General features: G+C 42.0%; 1 protein-coding gene across 10 annotated transcripts in view; it reads right to left on the minus strand.

Annotated features, from left to right (window-relative positions):
- Positions 1-22,858, minus strand: part of MAPKAP1 (MAPK associated protein 1) — a 229,755-nt gene that overhangs the window by 71,035 nt on the left and 135,862 nt on the right. For all 10 annotated transcript variants that reach the window (XM_033858596.2, XM_019949238.3, XM_019949241.3 and 7 more), the window contains one exon: positions 22,155-22,264. In XM_033858596.2, coding sequence (XP_033714487.1) covers positions 22,155-22,264 — 110 coding nt within the window. The remainder of the gene's footprint in view (positions 1-22,154; positions 22,265-22,858) is intronic.

The following is a 22,858-nucleotide window of genomic DNA, read 5'->3' on the forward strand; positions in this document are numbered from 1 at the left end:
CCAAGGGTCAGATTGCCCACCTAGTCTGGACAGCTATGCCTGCCCTGTCCTCCTCATGGATTCTGGATGGTACTGTGGAAAACAAGAGTGATCCCATACTGTCTCTGTCTGGCCTCCTCAACCTCCCTCTACAGCAGTCCTGATGCCTTCCTCCATTCAGGCTTTGAGACAAGAGGTGGTGTGTCAGCAGTCCATCCCTGCAGCCCAGGTGTTGGGAGAAGGTCTGATATGATTCCTGCCCTAGGCTCAATATTGTGTGTGTGTTTGTGTGTATGTGTGTCTAGGGAGTCCTCTGCAACCTCTGCCGACCCCACAACATTTGAGAGGGTATGGTGTAAGGGTTATAAGCCAGACTGCTTGGGTTTGAATTCTCAGCTCTACCACTTACTGGCTGTGTGACCCTGGGCAATTCACTTAACCTTTCTGTGCCTTACTTTCACATCTGTAAAAGAGGGATAATAACAGAACCTACCTCTTAGAGTTGTTCCAAAGATCCAATAAGTCATGCGTCTAGGTTGCTGCCTCTGCTTTCCAAGCAGCACTGGGGGTGGGGGTGGGGGGCGGGCAGGGGTGCTTCTAGTTCTCCAGAAGGGGGCTGGAACCTCTAAAGGTCTGCCACATTGGTCTCATCTCCCTCTTCTCCACCTCCCACCTAATGACATAATAATCCAGAAATATCCTCCAAAACTATGTCATTTCAACCCTCTGTCTGGAATAATCTTCCCTCTACTTCAGTTTTCTAGCACTCATTCTCTCCTTGAGGAGTCAAAACTCTGCTCAGGTGCCACTGCCTCGGGACTCCTCTGTGCTACTCACACTAAAAAGAGCTCTGCGTGGGCCTGTTTCTTGTACTTGCTGCATCCAAGTTGAGGGTGGGAGCACATTTTCGTATCCCTGCCTTCCTAGGATGGCCACGGTACAAGGGCTGTTAGTGAATATTTGGTGACTAGCCTGAAGCCCAGCCTGCTTGCCTACCCTCCTGATCATCTCTTGCTCCTAAGCTCTACCTCCATCTGACTCCAAATGTCCCCTCTGTCTGGATACTCCCAATAGTGCCCCAAATCTGACTGGGTTTCCTGGGGATGGGTGGAGCTAGTGTGGATCAAGCTTTGGACACTGGCTGGAGAATGGAAGACCCCCACTGACATGCGCCAGTCTCGCCTCCCAATCAGGCCATTCCCTTACCCAGGCCCGTCTTCTCCAGCCACAGCAACCTGTCCTAACATGCTTCCTACCAGAGTGATCTGAGCTACCACACACAAGCCTAAATGGAACACGTTAACATCAGAACGAGAAGAGGTAAAGCCTGGGCAACCTAAAACTTCAGAACTTGGAAAAGGCTGGAAGCCACTGGAAAGGAGACTCTCTTACACCAGCTCAGGCGGGGAGGGTGCTGGAAGGGCCAGACGCTTCACCACCCTGAGGAGTGCTAACAGTGCATAACCTGTCACCATCTAGCTGGTGTGGATGCACTTCCCTTTGGAGAAAGGAGTCCAGATATTACTTGTAAAAAAGAAATATTTTTTTCTTCCTTCAAATCCAGATATCACTGGTTAGAGAGAATGGAAATCTTTAACACTGTCCCTTAGCATCCAATTTTTCAATCCAATCTGTTTCTCTTAACTTGAGTCACTGTGACATTACCGAATTTTACATAGTTATCTGTTGCTCTGTAAAGAAATACAGATGGTTTTTGTGGAAATAAACAGTCATTTATTTTAAACAATTGTAAAATAGTTTATGGAAACAAGTGGGGTAATGCATTCAAATAAATGCCAAAACTGGTTGATGGGGAGCCAGGGTGCTAAATCACACTGCTGAGGAATTCAGCTGTGGGGAGCAGACAGTAAATCCAGAGTGACAGGATTTCCCGTGATGGCAAAGGTTTCTGACACCCAGCCCAGTACTCAAAAACCACAGCAGTTCAAACCCATTTTCCTTAACACAGCCTTGACAGCAGCGAAATTAGTGAATTTAGTCACAAGCCCCTAAGAACGAAAACAAAAGGAACGAACAAAAAGGAGACTTCATTCGTCCGCAGCCCTTTCTGAGTTATATAAAGCAGTGACTCCAACCTGAGTCAATGGAGAGCAAGCTTAGGGCCAACTGTTTTCAGTCGTCAGACTTTGTTATGATACAGTGGAATCTGAAGGCTTCCCTTCAAATCTGCTTACGCCAGAGACTGCCTTGGGTAAATAATACCCTCTCTGAACCTCAGTCTCCTCCTCTGTAAAATGAGGATGATAGTTGTATGTACTTGACAGGCCGCTGAGCAGATGCAGTGAGGCCCCAGGAGTGACAGCATTCTGTAAACAAATCTGGTGCCAGCTGCCCTGGTGGAAGGGGCTCCTAGCCCTGGGCAGGACAGCAGGCCTCCACCACGCCCCAAGGAAGCACCACTGACAGTGAATGGCTTGAGCCTGCCTTGTGGGAAGGGAAAGAACTCCAAGCACTTTTTTGCTTCTAATTTTATAGGACAATCAACTATAAACTTGTTAACCTACCCTTCTCAAACCTTTTCCTTGTACCTGGGTTTCCAGTGATGACATGAGTCTCCCAATGAATTAACTCAGTTGTTCATCAAACATCTACCAAACTCCTACCACGTGCCACACCCTGAGCTAGACGCTACAGATGCAAAGATGAGTAACACTGACTCTGGCCTTTGAGGATTCTGCACAGTGAACAAGGCCTCCCAAGTTTGGAGTACTTCTTAACCAGCCTTCCTCCTTGTTGCTGACATTAGGTCAGCCCCCAAGTTCTGCAGACACTACCCACTCACCAAGTCTCCCTGGCATGCTTATCACCCAGCCCACAGTGACGGTCTCCCACCCTGCCTCCTGGCCTCCAGCCATCCATTCCCCACCCTATAGTCAGAGGGTGCTCTCTGGAGTCAAACTCTGAAGGTTTATCACTTCCGGGCTTCCAATCCTTTCACAAGCTCCCCACGGCCAACTCCTCACCCTGCTCTCCAAACAGTCTATCCATCTTACTTTCCTGTTCCCCTATGTCCTCTGTGATCCAGCCAAACTGGTCTCCTCACTATCTGGTGCACACACTCTGTGGTCTCCCACCTCCACGTCACTGCTGTGTGTTCCCTGTGCCCACACCGCCTGCTCCTCCAGTCTGTCAAATCCACATCCCTCCTCTACGGTTATTCCCCAAGTCTAATCTGGCCTCCACAATGGGCAAAAAGTTGTACCACTTAACATTCCTCTCACCTGTGGGCTCTGCTCCAGGGCAAGAGGATTTCTGCAATTCCAGGCCAACCAAAGTCAAGGCTTCCTTTTTTTTTACTCTAGCCTTGGCCTTCCTGTCTCATTCAGGTAACTGCCCTTGATCCTGGCCCAGCACTGCCCAGGACCCTGTCCCCAGGCCTGGCGTCCTGCTAGGTTCTCAGTGTGCCTCTCTGAAAATCCTGCCCGCCCAGATGCCACCCACCTGCTTGGATTTCCTTGTTCATATATTACACATGTAATTTATCTGAATTCAACCACATGTGCTTGATAAAAATAAGGGGAAAAAGAGGTGGAGACATGACCAAGACAACACCTGAAATAGTTTGGAGAATTCCACTTGCCGTGACTCAATGAGGCCCAGGAGAGTGAGTGTGAGGTAACAGTCTTATTCATCTTTGCAACTACGAGACTTGGTAAATGTGTGATGAATGACTAACTGAATTAACCAGGTGGATGGTGGTGTCTCAGTTTTCCAGTTCCTCTTACAGTGTGAGCATCTTTCTGTGCCAAGTTTGATTTTAGTATTTATATATATGTACTTTTAATTTTCATCTGTTCTAATGCTAGTGAAAAAAGCTAGCTGTGTTGGATTTAATGAGAAAAATCACAGCACTTTGGCCTCTGACAGCTTTTTTTTTGTGTGTGTGGTACGCGGGCCTCTCACTGTTGTGGCCTCTCCTGTTGCGGAGCACAGGCTCCAGACGCACAGGCTCAGCGGCCATGGCTCACGGGCCCAGCCGCTCTGCGGCATGTGGGATCTTCCTGGACCGGGGCACGAACCCGTGTCCCGTGCATCGGCAGGCGGACTCTCAACCACTGCGCCACCAGGGAAGCCCTGACAGCCATTTTTAAGAATTTTCTTTCCTAGAGGCAATTGTGACAACAGGAATTTTGCTCACTTGTTGCCTCTGTGACTTGACCCTCTCAGGACATGGCTCTGTACTGCTGTCCCTGGATGCTGAGAGCGTCGTCTCCTTCCCTGGTCCTTGCTGCCTGCAGTTCCCCCTCAGTCTTTGTGGTCCTCGGCTATGGATTGCCCATCTGCCCTGCTCCCTGTTTCGGGGAGTCAGACCCTTCAGAGATCGGTTCCACCTGCCAACCCAGCTCCTCTCTGCCTGTCCACCTTCCTTCTAACCACCACTGTACCAACTAGGGCTGTGCTTCAAGTCAGGACACAAGCCTTAGTTAAGCATTTTTCTTATTGCTAGTACCCTGTCTGGCTCCATAATACCCAAGTGGGCTCTTGCCTCAATACCTTCCACTGGATTGGTAGGACCTTAATGGCAGGGTTCAAATCCCAGCTCCACCAAGCTTTAAGATCTTGGGATATATAAATACCCAATGGAATACTACTCAGCCATAAAAAGATGAAACCCTGCCTTTTGCAACAACATGGATGGACCTTGAGGGTATCATGCTAAGTGAAATAAGTCAGACGGAGAAAGACAAATACCATACGATTTCACTCACACATGGAATTTAAAAACAAACAAACAGAATAATAAAATAAATGAACAAACCAAACAAAAACACATAGATACAGAGAACAGAATAGGAGTTACCAGAGGGGAAGGGGGGTGGGGAGGGTGAAACAGGTAAAGAGAGTCAACCGTATGGTGATGAATGGAAACTAAATTTCTGGTGGGGAGCTCGCTGTAGGGTATATGGAAGTAGAAATATAATGTTGTACACAAACTTATATAATGTTATAAACCAATGTTACCTTGATAAAAAAAATAAATCTTAAAGAAAAAAGACCTTGGGAAATTACCCAAGCGCTCTAGGCACTGTTTCTTTAACTCTAAATTGGAGATAATGATAATTACTAACTCATGAAGTTGTTTTATAGATTGAGATAACAATGTATGTAAAGCACTTAGGCTGGCACATAGTAAGTGCTCAATAAATGGCAACTATTTATTACTATATTAATACAATTTTGCACACTTTACCATGTCAACTCTGAAGCCATCGAACAGGTAAGAAGCTGAATTATACATCCTCAAAGCCAATTGTGACTTATAACCTAAGATGTTAAAATATGCTTCTCCTTGTGCTAAAACACACAAAACAAAAAGGCAAATGCAATGGAAAAGATGGCAGTAGAGGAGGTAGAGGAGTCGTGGCTGCCAGCCATTTCCTTTCTGGGAGTTTTCCCTTTTGTTAGATCTATTATCTTGGAGTTGGGCTGCCCTGCTGGCTTTCCATTTGCCTTGCTAATAACAGTAAATCCAGCAACTTCCACTGCAGCTCCTGTCTCCTTCAGCTGACTCTGAGGCCAATCAGCATTTCCTCTCTGCTCAAGTCTGATGTTCCCTGGGAAGTCCTGCTGAAGACAAAATTTATGACAAAAGTTTCTCCAGCTTTTAACCCTTCTGCCTATCCAGACCCAGATGCAAAGCGCTCCAGAGGAATGCTAGGTCATTCCTACATGTGCTTGCCTATGTTCTCACTGATGCTTTGCTTCTCTGACAAGGGGCCTCAGACCCCTGGAAAAGCTCAAATGAGCAGCTGGGCAGACAGATGCACACATTCTGGGCCATACCTAATGTGGACTAAATTTGAGCTGGTTCTTTAGCAGCTAAAGTCTCTGCTGAACCAGGACTCAAAGCAGTCATATGCATTAAAAAAAAAGCGTTACATTACAAAATTTTGAGTATGACTGGGTCTCATAACAGTGAAATTGAAGGGAGGGGACAGGACTAATATTTACTGAGTAATAAATAACAGCTAAGTGCTCAGTGTTTGACATGGATCTCTAATTCTCACAACAATGCCATGAAGAAGATACTATTATTATTCTCATTTATAGATGAGGAAAATGAGGTTCAAACAAGCTAAGAAACTCACCAAAGAGCTAGAAAGAGTAACAGGAGCAAGAGTGGAACCAGGGAGGTGTTTCTAGAACCCAGGTATTAAGCTTCAGTTAAGACTACCAACCAGCAACCTGTGATCTAGTTGTGACCTATTTTATTAAAGAGCAAACTAAAGCAAAGGAGCTCAGAATGGGAGAATGACATGACCACGGTCACCCAACTAGTAGTGACAGGGCCAGCTTTAAGCCAATAAAGGAAGCCTGCTCCTGTGCTCTACAACAGCCGTGCCCTGAAATAAATCCTCCAAGGGCTGCAGAGGAGGAGAGAGAACTGCTTCAGGATTTTGGGAGACAACGGGGTGGCACTCCACAATCTCTTCAGCTGGAGAGAGAACAATGGCTGTCAGCCGAGGCTCCAGCTCACAGGCAAAGGCAGCAGTGGTGCAGCGGCCCCACCAGGCCCTTATGGACCTGGCACGAAGAAGGGTCTCATTACAGGGTTTTCATTTTAAGTAAGTTCGAGCCTTCTGGGACAGCTACATTCTAGCTCAATGCGCTTTTCTACGACCTCTTTTTTTTTTTTTTTTTCCTACGACCTCTTTTCCACCTCTCCACAGAAGTTAGATGATACACTTAACCAGATTAGTAGATTCAGTAAACTAATTTTTGTCTCAATTTAAAAAAAGAAAAGAAAAAAAAACTGTCAACATGTACATGTGACAACTGTTTGGGACTCTAATGTTATGGAAAAGCAGCTGTTTTCATTTATATCTGAGATACTAGTCATTCTTAGAATGGGACAGAGTACTCAGCTAATAGCTTGTGCTTTAACCTATGGAAAATACAGGTCACAGAGACAAAATATGTTGGCAAAATCACAATATAATGGTTATACTCATATAACATTTTGGTCTTAAAAGGTTTGGAAATGTTTATAAGGGGAAGCAAATATTTAATAATGATGTTCTCATAGAAAACTGACATCCAATACAATGAAATGGATTGTGGCTTTTAGGAGAAAGGAAGTTTCCAAATAGAGAAAGTCCATGTAGGTAAAGGGAAGAAAGAGAAAGCTTTCTAAGCTCTAGAATTTGAAAGTAAGCTGTCTTCTGTTTACAAATTTTAAAAACTATTCTTACTCTTATCAAAGTAACCTGTATCTACAGTTTTATAGTTATAAGTACTATAATAAAAACCAGTTAATTCCCTGCCCATCCCCAAGTCCTTCCTTACTGGTAGTTAGTTTAAACTTTTTTGGCTGTTTCTTCTGGTACTCACTTTCACATTCTTTTTTTTTTTTTTTTTTTTTTTTTTGGCGGTACGCGGGCCTCTCACTGTTGTGGCCTCTCCCATTGCAGAGCACAGGCTCCGCAGGCTCAGTGGCCATGGCTCATGGGCCAAGTCGCTCTGCGGCATGTGGCATCTTCCCGGACCGGGGCATGAACCCGTGTCCCCTGCATTGGCAGGTGGACTCTCAACCACTGCGCCACCAGGGAAGCCCTCACATTCTTTATTAGCATTCCTATTCAGCTGTTTTTAATATTATTATAAATATCAGACAGCATCTATTAACTGCCGCTACATAAGGTGAGGATTTAACATGTGCTCGCTCTCCCTCTCCTCTCCTCTCCCACCCCTCTTTAGAAAGTGTCTTTCTTCCTCGTTTCCTCCCTCCCTTCCTTCCTTCCTTTCTTTCCTGTAATACAGTGTGGGCAGTAGCTTCCTCCCACAGGGCACCCTTACTTGATTATCAATACTTAAATGTCTGTTTGGGGTATACTCCTCTGGCTCCCAAAGCACTCATTAGAGACCGATGTTAGTAAGGGAACCTGGGAGGCAACACTAATTTTGACTGATCTGCATTGCATTTCATTTTTATGATATTTACATTTTCATTCAATGATCTGATTCTCTAAGGAAGTCTGACCTCCAATAATCAAAGTGCAGTAAATCCATTCCCAAATAGAAAGTGGGCAGCCTTGGGCCTGGGCTGGAGGGAGTGAAGCAGCTGTAGGCTGCAGACTGGCTTTTGCTACTTCTCCTTAGTTCATTCCACAAAATGTGTTAGCCAGCTATGGTGCTGGTCAGGTCCAGGGCTGGTAAACCAAAAGGAACCCATTTTTCTCCACGAAGGGCTTTCCTTTTACTCAAATGAAAGCTCGCCACCCCTATCCTAAGCTGTCTCCCAAAGGAAAGGAGGGTTCTCATCCTTTGCCTTAGTAAGGGACTCACCAACATCTGGCGAGACCGACGTATTAGGAACTTACTGGGGAGAGGCCCATGGCACCTCTGACACTAGGCTGAGTGGCTGAGGGACAGCGTTCTCTCTAGCTTCCAAGGCTGAGATATGGCCCATGTTTCTTAATTTCCATTGTGGTCCTGGATGGAGTCACTCAGTGTTCATGAATTCACCCAGCTCTTGCTGCCCTGTCCACTTCTCCCTGCACCAGGGAGCGGTGTTGTTAGCCAATTAGGAGGTGCATGGAAACGACCTGCTGAAGTGGGAAGACTGAGGTAATGCCCTGTGCTGGGGGTGAGACGAACTCCCTTCAATTCACAAAACTGGGTCCTTTTTGTCAGATAAAGGACAGACTAAAAGCTGGAAGTAAGATTCCCTATCAAATGCATCTTGTTGGCTTGCTTACTTTTTATTGGCCATCTCCCCACTGGGGTGAGAGCTCTCTAGGAACAGGCCTGGTCATTCTTCACCACTGCCTGCAACACAGTAGAGATTCCATAAACATTTACTGAGTGAGGAGTCTGGTGCTGAACACACTGTGCTCAAGAGGTCTGCAGGACCCTCGGGATTTTTCAGGCTTAAATCACACTTCGTCTTAACTTCATCGTAATTCACGTTGTTCTATTAAATGCAGTGTGCCACAAACAAAGGGTGGAGGAAGGCGGGGGTTATGATTTGGTATTTCTATGATTATGTGGTGACAGTTTTGGGGAAGACTGAGGAGTTGCAACAGACCACCTTGTATCTTTTGCAGCAGTTGGGTTTTAATCACATCTCACTGGCTTTGTATTTGAAAAAACTGGTTCGCTGGCACAGTCGAGTCTACGCATCTTGCCGACTGGCCTGCCGTGATCAGGAGCTAGGTAACGAGCGAAGGAGGCTCCAATACGTCCTCCCCAGCCCTGCCTCCACTGTCACTCCAATGGCTTCTGATTTTAAGCCATCTTTGTCTCCGGGCATTACTGTCATTGTAAGGCAGAAAAAGAAATGCCCTCACTGAAGATGATTTTTCTTTTTTCTTAACGCATTTAGAGCTGTTGCAGAAAGTCCAGTATTTGTGACGTACTCAAAAAGGAAAAGCTCATTATGGAAAATAGTTACTGAAATTCTTAACACTGCCTTTTAAATTGCTTATGTGGAAAGAGCAGCTCCACTGCCGGGCCTTGGAAAGCAGTGAGAAAGGAGTAGGTGTCTCAGGTCCCTGGCTGGTCTTGGAGAAGCCTTCTGTGGTGGGGTAACTGTTCTCAACTGATGGTTTCTCACAGCAAGTGTCTAAACTCAGTCCTGGCAGAGGAAGAGTTTTCCTCACAACTACTAACAGGATGAACACACTAATAGCCTGCCTGAAGAAAGAGGGTCTTCTACTTCCTCTGGGGGAGATCAAGACTCTTGGTGGAGAGAATCAAGGGGTGGAGGCAGCACCCCAAACCTCTCTGTCTGTAATCATTCACTCAAAAATCATACTGGTATTTACTTCTATTTCCTCTTTTAAATGTTTTCTGAAAAGAAGCAACAGGCTCTGTGAGCTACTCACTGTTAATACAAACACTTGTAAAAATCACTTGTAAACATGTTTGTTACAGGCAATTATAGTTTGTTCACTTTGTCTCTAGTATCTTTTCATAGTAAATTAAATTTGCTGATATAAGCTACATGATGAATAAGACCTGTGATCATTAACCCACTCCTACATAGATGGTTTGGGGTTTGTTAGTCAAAAATCATTATAGTTGACTCTCTGGATCTAGTTTTCTCCTTGTTCAATGTAAAGGGTGCTTCCAGCAGATCCATATCCGAACAAATTCAAAGACTGGTTCTATCACAGGGTATAAGCTTTCTATAGACTTAATTCACTGGTAAACAAAAAGTACAGGCAAAGGCCAAGTCATATGGGTAGGAAAGGAAATAAATCCTAAAAAGCCAGGTTTTACAGTACGTCTAGTGTGGTAGTGGCGATAGGGATAAAGGCAGCTGATACTCACTGAGTACTCAGTACTGATTGAGTGTTTTACATGTATTTAGTCAAAAAAACAACCTTGCAAGGTAAGTAGTATTATCCCTATTGACAGAAAAAGTAACTGAAGTTAGAAAGGTTTCACTTGCTAACTTCACAGCTTGTGTGAAAGGTGCAGCTGGGGTGGGGACTTGGGCTGGTCTGGTTCCAAAGTCTACGTGCCCTTTCCATCGAATCACGCTGCCACATCCAGCTGAAGTAGGTACACTCATCTCTCTAGGGAGAAAAGCATACTTGCCTCCACTGAGCTGTGGACCCTGTAACCTTTGCCAATGGGAAGAAGTACAGCACAGTGCTTAGGAGTATAGACTTAGGTTTAAGTCCCAGCTCCCAGCTTACTTATGACCTTGGACAAGTCCTGCAACTTCTCTGAGCTTTAGTTTTCTCCTTTATAGAACAAAATAAACAAAAAAAAATAAAATAAATAAAATAAAAATAAATAAAATAAAATAAAAATAAAACAAAAATAACACCCAATTCAAATAGTTGTTTTAAGGTTGAGATAATTTTTTAAAAAGTGTTTGGTCGATTGCCTAGCAAATTTTGAATATTCAGTAAGTGGTAACAATTATTATATTCATAACTCCACATGCTACTTAAAACCAGAGGTCAATGGAAGAAACTGTGATCTCAAAGATATTTAACATATGAAGTAATGAAAGACAAAACATCGTACAAAATGAAGATTAGTGTTTTCTATGCCATAAGGACATATATTTGTAAGTTCAGAAATTTATATTAATGTGAGCAGAATTTAAATTATATATTTGTAATTTTAATGAGTTCTTTCCTATTTTATTATGAACATTTCTAAACCACAAAAAAGTTGAAAGAAATGTACACTGAAAATCCATGTAACCACCACCTAGATACTACTATTAACATTTACTATATTTGCTTTATCACATATCTACCCATCAGTCCATCTTTTTTTAAAAAAATGTATTTCAGAGTAAGGGGCAGGTGTCAGTACATTCACCCCTGAACACTTCAGTGTGCATAACAGTAACTGGTACTCAACATCTGTTTAAGAATCTTTTTTTATATTTTGGTAAAGTTTACATACAATGGTACGCACACATCTTACAAGTACCACTTGATAGTTCTGGCAAACGCATATACCTGTGACATCAGCTCCTGTCAATATACAGACTATTACCTTTACTCCAAAAAGTTCTCTCATCTGCATTACATTTTAAGTGGGGAAGCTGTGGTACAGGAGAAAAAAATGGGCTCAAGAATTAAGGGATCTAGGTTCATATCTCATCTACATTACTCATTAGTAACACACACAGGTATGTATACATACACATAACATATATGCACACAGCTTCAGTTTTCTCGACCACAGAAAAGAGATAATGCCCATCTCACAAGGTTTCTGTAGAGATTAAATACAAAAATTCTTGAATATAATAACTATTCAGTAAATGTAACCACAGGTTACTTTCTCTCTACCCTCCCTTCCACACTCTCCCCATTTCTCAGGATGTTGTCTTCAAAGAGAAAACAGTAAGGACAAAAAAACCCCACAACAGTTAAATGAGAGGTGAAGGAAAAAGGCATCTCTCCGCATAGGCAGTCCTCTCCCGATTTATCCACCGTGACTTCAGCTAATTAAACATCTGTCTCAATGGTCTCCTCAGCAAATTAGTCATCCCCACTTTGTGACACTGATTGTTGGTTGCAGCCTTTTCCTCACTTGCCACCATTCCCAGAAACTTCTAGGAGTTTACTCACCAGGCACATGGCAAGGAATGATGCAGGGTCCCCATTAACCCCCTACAGTTGCCCTTGGTGCCAGTGCTGTTCATAATGCTGCCAGACGTGTCCTTAGATGTGCCTCCCCAAAATAAACCTGTTAAGGGGTGAGGGCTTTTTTGTCTACATTTCTGATTTCCAGTATGATGCATTTTCTAAGTGCTATATATATGTACCAGACTAAAATATTTAACCAAAAATCTGTTTTTTAAAGTAGTTTTGATAACAAAGCTAGCAGGTAACAACATAACGTCTCAAATGAGGTGAAGTGCAGTCTCATGAATTACCAGCTAGTTCTCTCTAAACGCAGAAAAAAAAAAGCAAGCTTTGCTGGTGAACAAATGGCCAGGAGGCAACAAGCAAAACGACCTGGTCTGGACGCATGCCTTTCTCTACATCCCGTGTGTGTGTTCGCGCACGCACACACCTGCTTGAGCTGCAAAGGGGGAGGTGGGGTGGGGAGAACTGTATCTAAACTACGGGGCACTTCTCAAAAATAGTTTTCTGAAATAGACTTCCTCTCAATCCTTCCTCCCACTAAAACAACTGAGTGACTTAAGAACTATCTTTCAGAAGGGTTAAGTGGCTAATAAAAACATTTAAAATGCTTAATTATGCTGGAAACCTAGAAATGGAAACTAAGACTACATATTAACTGCTAACCATCAGCTTGGCACAAGTTAAAGATTGATAACATTCAGTGCTGGAGGAGGGGGAGGGAAGAGACGCTCTCACATGCTCTTCGAGTGTCAAAGGATGGGTATAAACTTTGAGAGGCAATTTGTTTTTCTCAACATTTTAAATAAGTAGACCTTTGACAAACAATCTCATATTTAAAACCTAGCACAAATGTGCAATGAATACTGCCACAAGATTGTTCACTGCATGTTTTTCTAATACTGAAAATTTGGAAATAACCTAAAAGTCCACCAATAGAGAGCAAAGTTAAATAAATTTAACCAAAAAGATAAAAATGCAGTGGTCACTCTAATATAGAAGAATGCTTATGACATAGTATTGAATAAAAAAAACAAATGCAAAATCATACATATTGTATGGTGTCATTTTTAAATGACATGGATACATTTTTCATGAGTTCACTTAACAAACGCTTTTTGGGTGTCCTCTATTTGACAGGCATTCTGCTAGATGTTGTGTGTTTAGTGATTTAAGAAAACCCAAAAAACATAAAACAGGGTCCTGCCCACATGAAACTTATAGCCTGTATGTACACCTGAATGTGAAGTGAATTAAAAAAAAACAAAGGGCTCACACTGAAGAAGGAACCTTCATTTTTTATTTCACACATCTCCAAAATTTTTGTTGTCAACCACTATTTAATTTTATTAAAAAAGAAGGAAAGAAAGAAAAAAAACCCCACAACTCTTTAAGAGCCTATCTTTTGCCACCACCTTGTTGTTGTTGTTTTTCACCACCTTGTTTTAATATTAACCCCAGGAGACCTGGTGGCAGCACCAAGCTTTTTCAATTCTCCCCCAAACTGTGCATTCAGCTCGAATAAAAGAAATCCGACTTCACCCTGGTGTCCACCCCTCTGCTTGCTGAGCTGAGCACCACCCACTGCCTCCACGCTCATCACCCGTTGGATAGAGTCCTCAAGAGCCTCCTCACTGGTGTCTCTGCCTCTTGTTTTGCGTCCTCTAATCCATTTTTATAACATAGCACGTTTTCTAAAAGAAATTCTGACTATATTGCTCTCCTTGCAGTGGTTCCCCTCTGCCATCAGAGCAAAGTTCAAATTCAGCATAGTTAACAAATATGATCTGGTCCCAAATGACCACTCGAGCCTCATCATTCCCCACCCTGCCATCTCCTCCTACTCTACTGCTTTATTAGACTGAGCCACTTGCGGTTTCCAGAAGGCACTAAGCTCTCACTTTGTTCCTTCCGCCTAAATGCTCTTTCTTACCCCTCTTCACCTGGCCAGTTTTTACTCACCTTTGGGTCTCAGCTGGAGCATTTGCTTAGGATAGTCCTCCCTGACTCCCTAAAACTGGACTAGGGCTTTCCTCCTACAATGTGCACCCAGGCCCTATATTTGTTTCCACTCAGCACTTGCATGGTATTGTGAATGGCTGTTCGTTTGTCTCTCCAGCTAAACAGTAAGCGACTCAAGGGTAAGGACCATTTCTTGGCTTCTACAAAATCCCTAGTGCCTATGTAGTGCCTGCTGCATAACTGCCCCCCCCCAATAAATCAGTGTAGTTCTATTTCTGAGTACACTATCAGGCCTGGCCTGATCAGTTCTGTCCCTGCCTAGCTTCTGCAGCTTATCCTCTGCTCCATCCCTGCTCTAGTAATTTGGAACATCTATGTTTTGTGGCTATACCTCAAAACACCTCTGCCTGCAATGTTTTTCTCACTTACCCATCTGGCAAAGTTCTAATTAATCTTCAAAAAAGCTGTCAAAGAAATTACTTACTCCAAAGCATCTTTTCTCAGCCCGCTGCCTCACCCAGTAGTTTTAAGTAGTCTCTTATCTGTGTTGCTTTAGTAGCTCATGTACCATATTTTAGTGCCTCTGAGTCTGTTTTCTCATCAGGTTTTCCACCTGATTTCTAGTATGGTGGCTGGCACGGAGCACGCAGCATTGGATGATGACTGCTGAACTAATAAACAGGGTATCTCAGAACCCAGAGCTTTCGAGCACACACAGCTTTCTGTATGGTGCCCTTGATTCATCTTCTCAACCTCTCCCATGTTACAGCTCAGGCAAGTAATAAGGCTCAGAGGCAAGTACACGACTACACATTCAGTTTTCTTATTCTAAAATACATTTTAAAATATTTCTAAAAGCAGGATACATTTTACAATCAATATATACATTTAGTATTCTTTCTTTCTTTTTTCCTGAAGAGCTATTATTAAATTAGTGGTGTTCTAGAATTAGTCCCTAGTGGACCCCAGGAAAGGTCCTCTGACTCCAAAATGTGTGAGCCCCCTGTACCAGCACAGAGCCTCTTGGGAGTCTATGTCTTTTCTCTTCCTTTCATTCTTTTTCTTTAATCTAATCCATGCTGGTGACTGCCCCAGATGGAGTGAATGAATAGATTTTGTGATGGAAAAGGAACTTCTGAAAGATTAGCAACTAGCAGGAAGAGTAAATGCCGGTCAAATGTAGCTCTGGCCAATGACACATTTCAAGGTTTTCTCATGTGGCAGTTGCAGGAGCTCATAATACCCTTTTAAAATAACCGGGTCTCTGAAGTAATTCCAAAAGATTTTTGCTTGAAATAAATTCTCTCAACTCCCAAGCTTTCTGGATAAAATAGTTGACTGCAATGCCATCTTTAACATGCTCTGCTTTATACTCAAGAAGATCCATCAGGAGCCTCAGATCACTCCAGCCAGGGGGAGGCTCGGGTGAGATGAAACAACAAGATAAAGAGGCAGAGCGAGGAGGCAGGAGGAATATGTAACTGGGAGATTCCAGCCTGGGTCACTTCTGACTTGTAAACATCTTAGCAGTCCTCATTTACTGTATCATTGTCCTACTGGGTCACTGGATACCAAGTATCAGGTCTTTACTTCTTATCCAACCCCCACGTGTGAGTGGCACCTGCATGACTATTTATTCTTTCATGAAGAGGAGCAGTTTTCTGCAGAAATTCCTGCCTTTTTGCCAAAGAACATTTAAACAGTCCTATTTACCTTTCCTTCCTCATTTTTTAAAAGAGGATACAGTATAAGGAAAGCAAATGTCTGTGTCTCTGGCTGGCAAACTACTTTCACAGAAGAAAGGTTACTGGATTTTCTGTCTTTACAATTACACAAGAAGCAGGACTCTGTTTAGTTTTACAGCCGGAAGATTCTTTAGCTAACTTTAGCCTTTGGAGAGTATTTCAGGTTAGAAGAGTGTTAAAAATGCTACTGCATCTAAAACATATGGGCTTCTCTTTTCCATAGGGCAGCTCAGGACAGGTGTATGTTGCTTTAAGAAAGCTAGACATAAAACATTAAAACTGACACCAATACAGACAAACTGTGCAATTACAAAAAGAATTCCTGGCTTTATATCCAGATTCACCACAGGGTTCCTTTAAATGCTGCACTTCCCTGATGTATTTAGATCTTAGAATCAATGAACATTTCTGTTTACAGAATTTTAAATTTGTTCTCCCATTAGGGTTCTAATAAGCAACACGGTACAATAAAAAGAGTATGGCTTTGAGGTCAAAAAAGCCTGCGCTCCAATTTAAGATTATGTCATTTACTTACTGGGGAAACTTGGGTAACTTTAACTTCTCCTAGAACTGAGGAAAGGGAGGCTGAGAGAGGAAAGAAAGTGTATGATCACATGTATAGTTATCATAGTTCCTTAATTCTAAGGTGCACATTTGCCCCTACTTTTTAACATTTCTAAAGTCTCATCTATAAAACAGGCACAATAAAATCTCCTTTCTAGGGGTGTTATGCAGATTAAATGAGATGCTATCTGTAAGTACACAAAGGCACTCAATAAATCAGCTCTTACCCCATTGGAATAGATCTTGGGGAAAGACCAATTTCTCCCTGACACATAAATCCCCTTAAAACATTGTTAGTAAGTAATAATTTGTATATAACTGTCTAAGTCTATTTGGCGTGAAAGTAAGGCCTCTCTTACGAGGTTGCAGGGAGTGAGTCAGAGACCCTGATGCTGCTGGTTCATTCGAGCAGGTCTCTTTTGGGTATAGGCTCCGAATCCCCACCCTGGCTTCCTGGGCTCTGGGCCTGGTCTGTATTCCTGTCATACTGCAGCCATCAACTCTGTACTTCTTTTCAATTCTTTTCTTTGTGTTCATATTCTCTGTATGTCCTACTCCCTCTTTGGGCCTCGATGTATTTCACAGCGGTTAGAAGTTTAGATTTTATTCTGAATGCAACTGGAAGTCATTCAAGGGTTTGGACCAGATATAATTCGATTTATATTTTAAAAAACCTCTTTGTCTGCTGCTTTGTAGGCAAGAGACTGGAGGGGCCAAGAGCAGAGGCAGGAAAAGCAGCCAGGGTGTATTTCAACAGTCCAGGTGAGGTCTTGGTGATCTGGATCCATCCAATGGAGATGGAAAAGACTGAATTCAGGACATATTCTGGAGGTAAAAATAAGAGGACTTGCTAATGGATAAGAAAATGTGTGGAGTTAGCACAGGGAAGAATTCAAGGGTCATTTTTACTACATTTTGGGGGGGGGTGATGGGGGGAGAAAGTTAAGTAAATTAACTTCAAAGTAATCTGAAATGTTCTTTTTATATTAAAATAGTAAGACTTTAACAGCCAAGGCTTTGAAAGACACTGCCCCTCTCCAACTCTTCACAGCTTAAATGTGAAGGTCACAATTTCAATGTCAATTTCTCTGGGAGGTGTTCCCTGACCATCCATAGAAAGCAGTGAGCTCCCCTGCATCTCATCTTCTCTCTCTCAGCCCCTCATGTTTACTCTCATTTTAGAATGTAAGCTCCTCTTCAGCAAGGGTCCTGTAGATCTGCTTCACCACAGTCTCCCTGCACCCAGCATAGGTCTGACCCATGAGAGCATGAGTGAGTGTACACACAGCTACAAATACATTATAGATCAATATTTACACCTTACATGAATTTTTAAGATATAACTTGAGCATCCAATGCTGTCATCATTAGCCGTCCCTCAGATCAGAACCTCACACACCCTGTGGTGGATGTTCACTCCCCTCTCTGCTCCAGCAGTACTTTAGGGAATAGTGTTTGAGAAGTCCTAGACTAGACTATCTCCTTGGTGACATTCTAGGTGTCTAGTGAAAACACAGTAAATTAGCTATCAATAATGTGGTCTGTAACTCCAAACAGAGATGTTAAGAGGGAGTTCACTTGACAAAGCTAACATTTATCTTTCAAATTCTAGGTGAAATTTTGTACAGGAAAAGTAGGAATTAATGTCGTAAGTCTTATTAATATTGTAAGAACTTTTCAAAAAGGATCTTCAGACTAATAAAAATTTGTCCTTCACATCAAAAGGCAAGAATGGACAGGGGTGAGAAAAAGTTGATATGCTTCTGGTTCAATCTCTCAGCAGATGATAATGAAAAACTCCTCCATTTTATAATAACAACAAATATTGAAATAGAGCCATACAGATCACTATTCTGCTTAGAAAATCCTACTTCGAAGCCTTCTCTCTTTTGTAGACCCAGAGATACCTCTATTTCTGCATCAGTGTTACAACTGAATTTAGGTCTACCTCCATTTCTCAAGTGCCTCTGTCATACCCAACATCATGCTTCAGGAGGCTGGTAAAGGTTGGTGTGTAATAACATTTTAAACAACATCAAAATACTAAGAAGCTCAGAAGGTCATCACTGATTGTGAGGATGTACTTGATAAAAGGAGAACTTGACAAACTAAGGCCTTTACTCACTAAACAACAGGTTAGTGTATTTTACTGGTTAAATCAAGGGACCTGACAGGATACTCGTCATTATGTTAAAAACATACCCACCCAACTGTTAAAATTAGTAAAGAAGTTTCAGCTAATTCTTCTAAAACTGGATTCTCCATTTACAATTTTCTTAAATCATGGGGACTTTCTGCCAATGCAAGTAGATTCCAAATGTCAAGTAGGTCAGTAATAAAATGAAAAGCTGGAGAGAGACTTTTAAAAGAGACATTTAAAAATGGGCTTAAAAAAATAGGCCTTGGGCTTCCCTGGTGGCGCAGTGGTTGAGAGTCTGCCTGCCGATGCAGGGGACACGGGTTCGTGCCCCGGTCCGGGAAGGTCCCACATGCCGTGGAGCAGCTGGGCCCGTAAGCCATGGCCGCTGAGCCTGCACGTCCGGAGCCTGTGCTCCGCAACGGGAGAGGCCACAACAGTGAGAGGCCTGCGTACCGCAAAAAAAAAAAAAAAAAAAAAAAAAAAAAAGGCCTTAGCAGAGAACTGACTAGGACACACTATGAAAAGATTACTGTAAGTTCAGTACATGAATATTAATAGAAAAAACCCTGCAGTGTTCATAAATAGTTATGACTTGATGAAATAATTACAAATAATGCAAGTCAAAATTTTAGGTCAGTTGCAAGTATCTGTAATGATATTCTATCCATAAAAAGCAAAAATATTTTAAAACCCTAGAGGTTTCCATTGACAAAGCTATTTACCTAAACAAAGAAGAATTCTTTTGCTCAAATATCTATCACCTTCTGATTTTCTACAAATGAAAATTGGTGAGGGAATGCCGGGGGAAGGGCAACAGAGTATTTAAACACTAGGTCAGTCATTAAGCCCACAGCTTGATTTAATAATGAAATAGTTTAAGTTCTCAATTTATTATTATTAAAGAGAGTTGTATGGTCATTCGGGAAAAAAAAGATGAGAGATGTTAAAGGTTTGTTGAGTAAGCAGCTAGAGTTCACTGTCAGCCTATGAAAGGAGTTCTGAAATCCTGGTCTAATACAACTAACCTCTAAGGCACAAGCAGTGTGAGAACTCTTGACCCCACATGGCACATGCTATCTAATCTCAAGTGCTATTTCTCCCTTCTCACTTAAATTAAATAATAGTAGCAAAGAGACAAGTGCTGTTCTGCACTCAATCAGGTGAAAGCTGTTTGAAGAGAGGGCTAAGCCAGACACTGGGGCATGGCGGGCACCTTCTTGCAAAGACTGAGCGGGTCACTGTGGTAGAGGCTTAGGAAGTGCAGGATGAGTGTCTCTAACCTGGCATCTCCTGACACCAAGTTCATGACTAAGTTCATGTGTCATAATGGGTAAGTAATAAGTATTTCACAGCCAACTGTGAGCACTAACAGACTTTTTTCTTTTTTTTTTGAGTAAATGTACTTGTGTTTCTTTCTATGACAGGACGATTTTCCCCTTCATTAATCACCCTCCAAAACAAGTCCACTCACAATACAAAGTTCCAAAACACAAAATATACCCTGCCTTTACCAAGTTAACCTTAAATAAACATCTTTTCCAAACTGGAGATAATCCCTCTATTTCATGAGACCAGACTTAACAAAGCAATAGAAAGAGCTTCTTATTTTAAAAAGCTTTTTGGATCAAGAAAATGGACAGTAATTTATGTAAATGCATCAATCTCAATTGACTTCTCTAGTATGAAAAGGAATAAATAATGCAGATGACTGTTTTTCAGACAACGAGTCCTAACTCTTTGCCAATGATATGGCAAAGACTCTGATGGAAATGGCAGGGATGTGTACACAAAGGTGAACATAAATAAATGTGTGTATGATAAACATGGTTGCTGGAGATGGACACAGATAAATAGGTAGGCAATTGGACAGGGATGGCTGGAGACGGAGGGAAAGACACTGGTTCAGCTGTATCCCAGTGAGTTCACAGAGCTTTCATGATCTAAAAAATGTGCGACAGCAGAATTCCTATTAAGAAGGTTAAAAAAGTCCTACCTCCTCTTGGGCAATTCAGAATAAAGCTATCTCAGAATATAATAAATATGTCACAAAATACACTATTATATAAAAAATTTAGGGACAAAAACGACGAAAAAACCAGGATCCTTAAAGGTAGAAGAATGCTTATTTAACACCTTTAAATATCTGAAACTGTTTAAATGCTATTAGATTGGCACCTAGAACCCTAAATTTCTACTTTCCCCTGGGAAAGTAGAGGCTATGCCTCTTCAATCATCCCTTAAATGCAAAGAGGTTTGACCCCCATGCAATGGATAAAAGTCACCCAAAAAATGAACAAAAGAGGTGTTTGGAAAAACCAGAACACCATTCATCCCAGCTAACGACTTGTTCATTATGAGTGATGATGGATAAAGACTTCTCATGCTGAGATGAAATCAAGATTTATATGCATTGTTTCCTCTCCCAACTTGTGGGAAGATCATCATCATTTAATTCTATCTCTGCGGCCAGTGATGGGCATCCAGAGAGCTGGTTATCAAACGGTGCAGTCAGCTGGCAAAAGCCGAAACGTGCAGTTGGCACATCTGGACGGAGCCGCCACAGCCGAGGGTGAACAATGACTCCTGGCAAGCATCCAAATTGCTTGCAGACGCTAGCAGGTCTCATCTACAACCGCCCCTACCAGCATCTCTCTCTCTCTCTCTTTTTTATGAGAATCAGATTTTCATTGCTCCATTCAATTGCTCTCCTCTGCCATTTTTTACAGCTCTTATCGTTCCCTTGGAATATGGCCTTGAGACAGCTCATCCGTGTCCTTCACTGTGTTATCTCTTCTAACTTTTATTAAAACTTCAGCTTTCATCTGAAGATAGCTAATTAAATCTGGAACAGATTATATTCCTCCCCTTAAAAGGAACACAGAACTATTTTCCTCAACCCGAGCCATGCTTTTTTTCCCTTTCCGAAACATAAAACCAAAGGTGTTTAAGAAGTCTCATTTGCTTACAAAGCTAAGATATCTGACATGTCACAGATAGGTTGATTTATACTAAAGTTGTCTACGGTGTGATAAATCTTTGAGCTGTTTCTCAAGATAATTATTTCTCAATATTGGGAATATTTTCTTTTCTCATATCCTTTAAATATTACAGCTAATACCACAAGCTTATTTTCTGTATAAACTGAGTAATGAGGAATTAGCGATTAACAGCTACTTGTGTCAAGTGATTTATCTTAAAAAAAATTTTTTTTTACAGTTGCCTTCATTTTGCTAAAAATGAAAAAATGTTTTCTATTATTCTATACCCCAAACACTAGCAACCAGAAATTTCCCCCATGGAAAACTACATGAAAACATGAAATTAAAAGCAGTGCTTCAAATTTAGGGTTAAATCAGTTTTCCAGACAGCTTTACGCCAACTAATAGTTAGCTCAAGTAGCTTTGCCTTAATCTATTGCAAATTAATGATGAAGCTTCCATAAGTGACATGGACACATTCTTCTCACATATGTCTGACCCAATCCCTTCCTTGGGCCCAGGGGCAGCTTAAAATCACTCTTCTGCTGTACACTTGCTATTGAACCCAGCAATGACACCTGAACCAATCCAGCCAGCCATCAAACACCCACCCATACCCACACCCACACCCACACCCACACCCAGCACTTTTAACTAAGGGTTAAGCTTCTGTTGCCAGAGTATGATTTAACTGTCCCACCTGAAATTTTCTGGGATCCTTTTCTTCGCTTCACTGCCTTTAGCAAGATTTCTTTCATGGTGACCTTTGTGTTGTCCACCTGAATAAGGGAGAATCCATGAGCAGCATTTCTGTAGGAAAAGACAAACATTAAATCAAGACCAATATTCAACCAAAGGGATGTTAATACAGTCCTCACTGAGTTTCAGTTTGAGTAAGTGTACAATCAAGTGTCAATTATTTTAAAAAGGGTTAAATAAACAAACTTCTAACGCGAAAGAGAGAGAGAGAGAGAGAGAGAGAGAGAGAGAAAGAGAGCAGGCTCGAGAAAAGCATTCTAATATGAACGGTTCCAAGTGAAAGAGAGGGCAGAATTAGGGAAGATGTTTCTATTTATCTTAAATTGAATCCAATTGGTCTGTGTGGGTCACTAGTACCATGGCTTCCTAGTGTTGGTTCCCAAGCGAAATCCTGCAGCAAGGACTAACAAACGATAAACTTGGCTTGTGTCAGTAGATGTCACTGCAGGCAGATACTACCATTATATTAAAGCTCATGGAGCCCTGGAGGGAAAATGGGGGGTGGATATGATAGCCCAAAGCAATTTAGAATAAGGAAAACAAAGACTCTCCCTAACTGGCAAGCAAATAAATAAATTAATAAACAAGCATTAAAAAAAATACACAGTCTGTGTACACTTCAGTAGTAATGTTTTAATCTACTTA

This window comes from Tursiops truncatus, chromosome 6, assembly GCF_011762595.2.
Source record: "Tursiops truncatus isolate mTurTru1 chromosome 6, mTurTru1.mat.Y, whole genome shotgun sequence".
NCBI lineage: Eukaryota > Metazoa > Chordata > Mammalia > Artiodactyla > Delphinidae > Tursiops > Tursiops truncatus.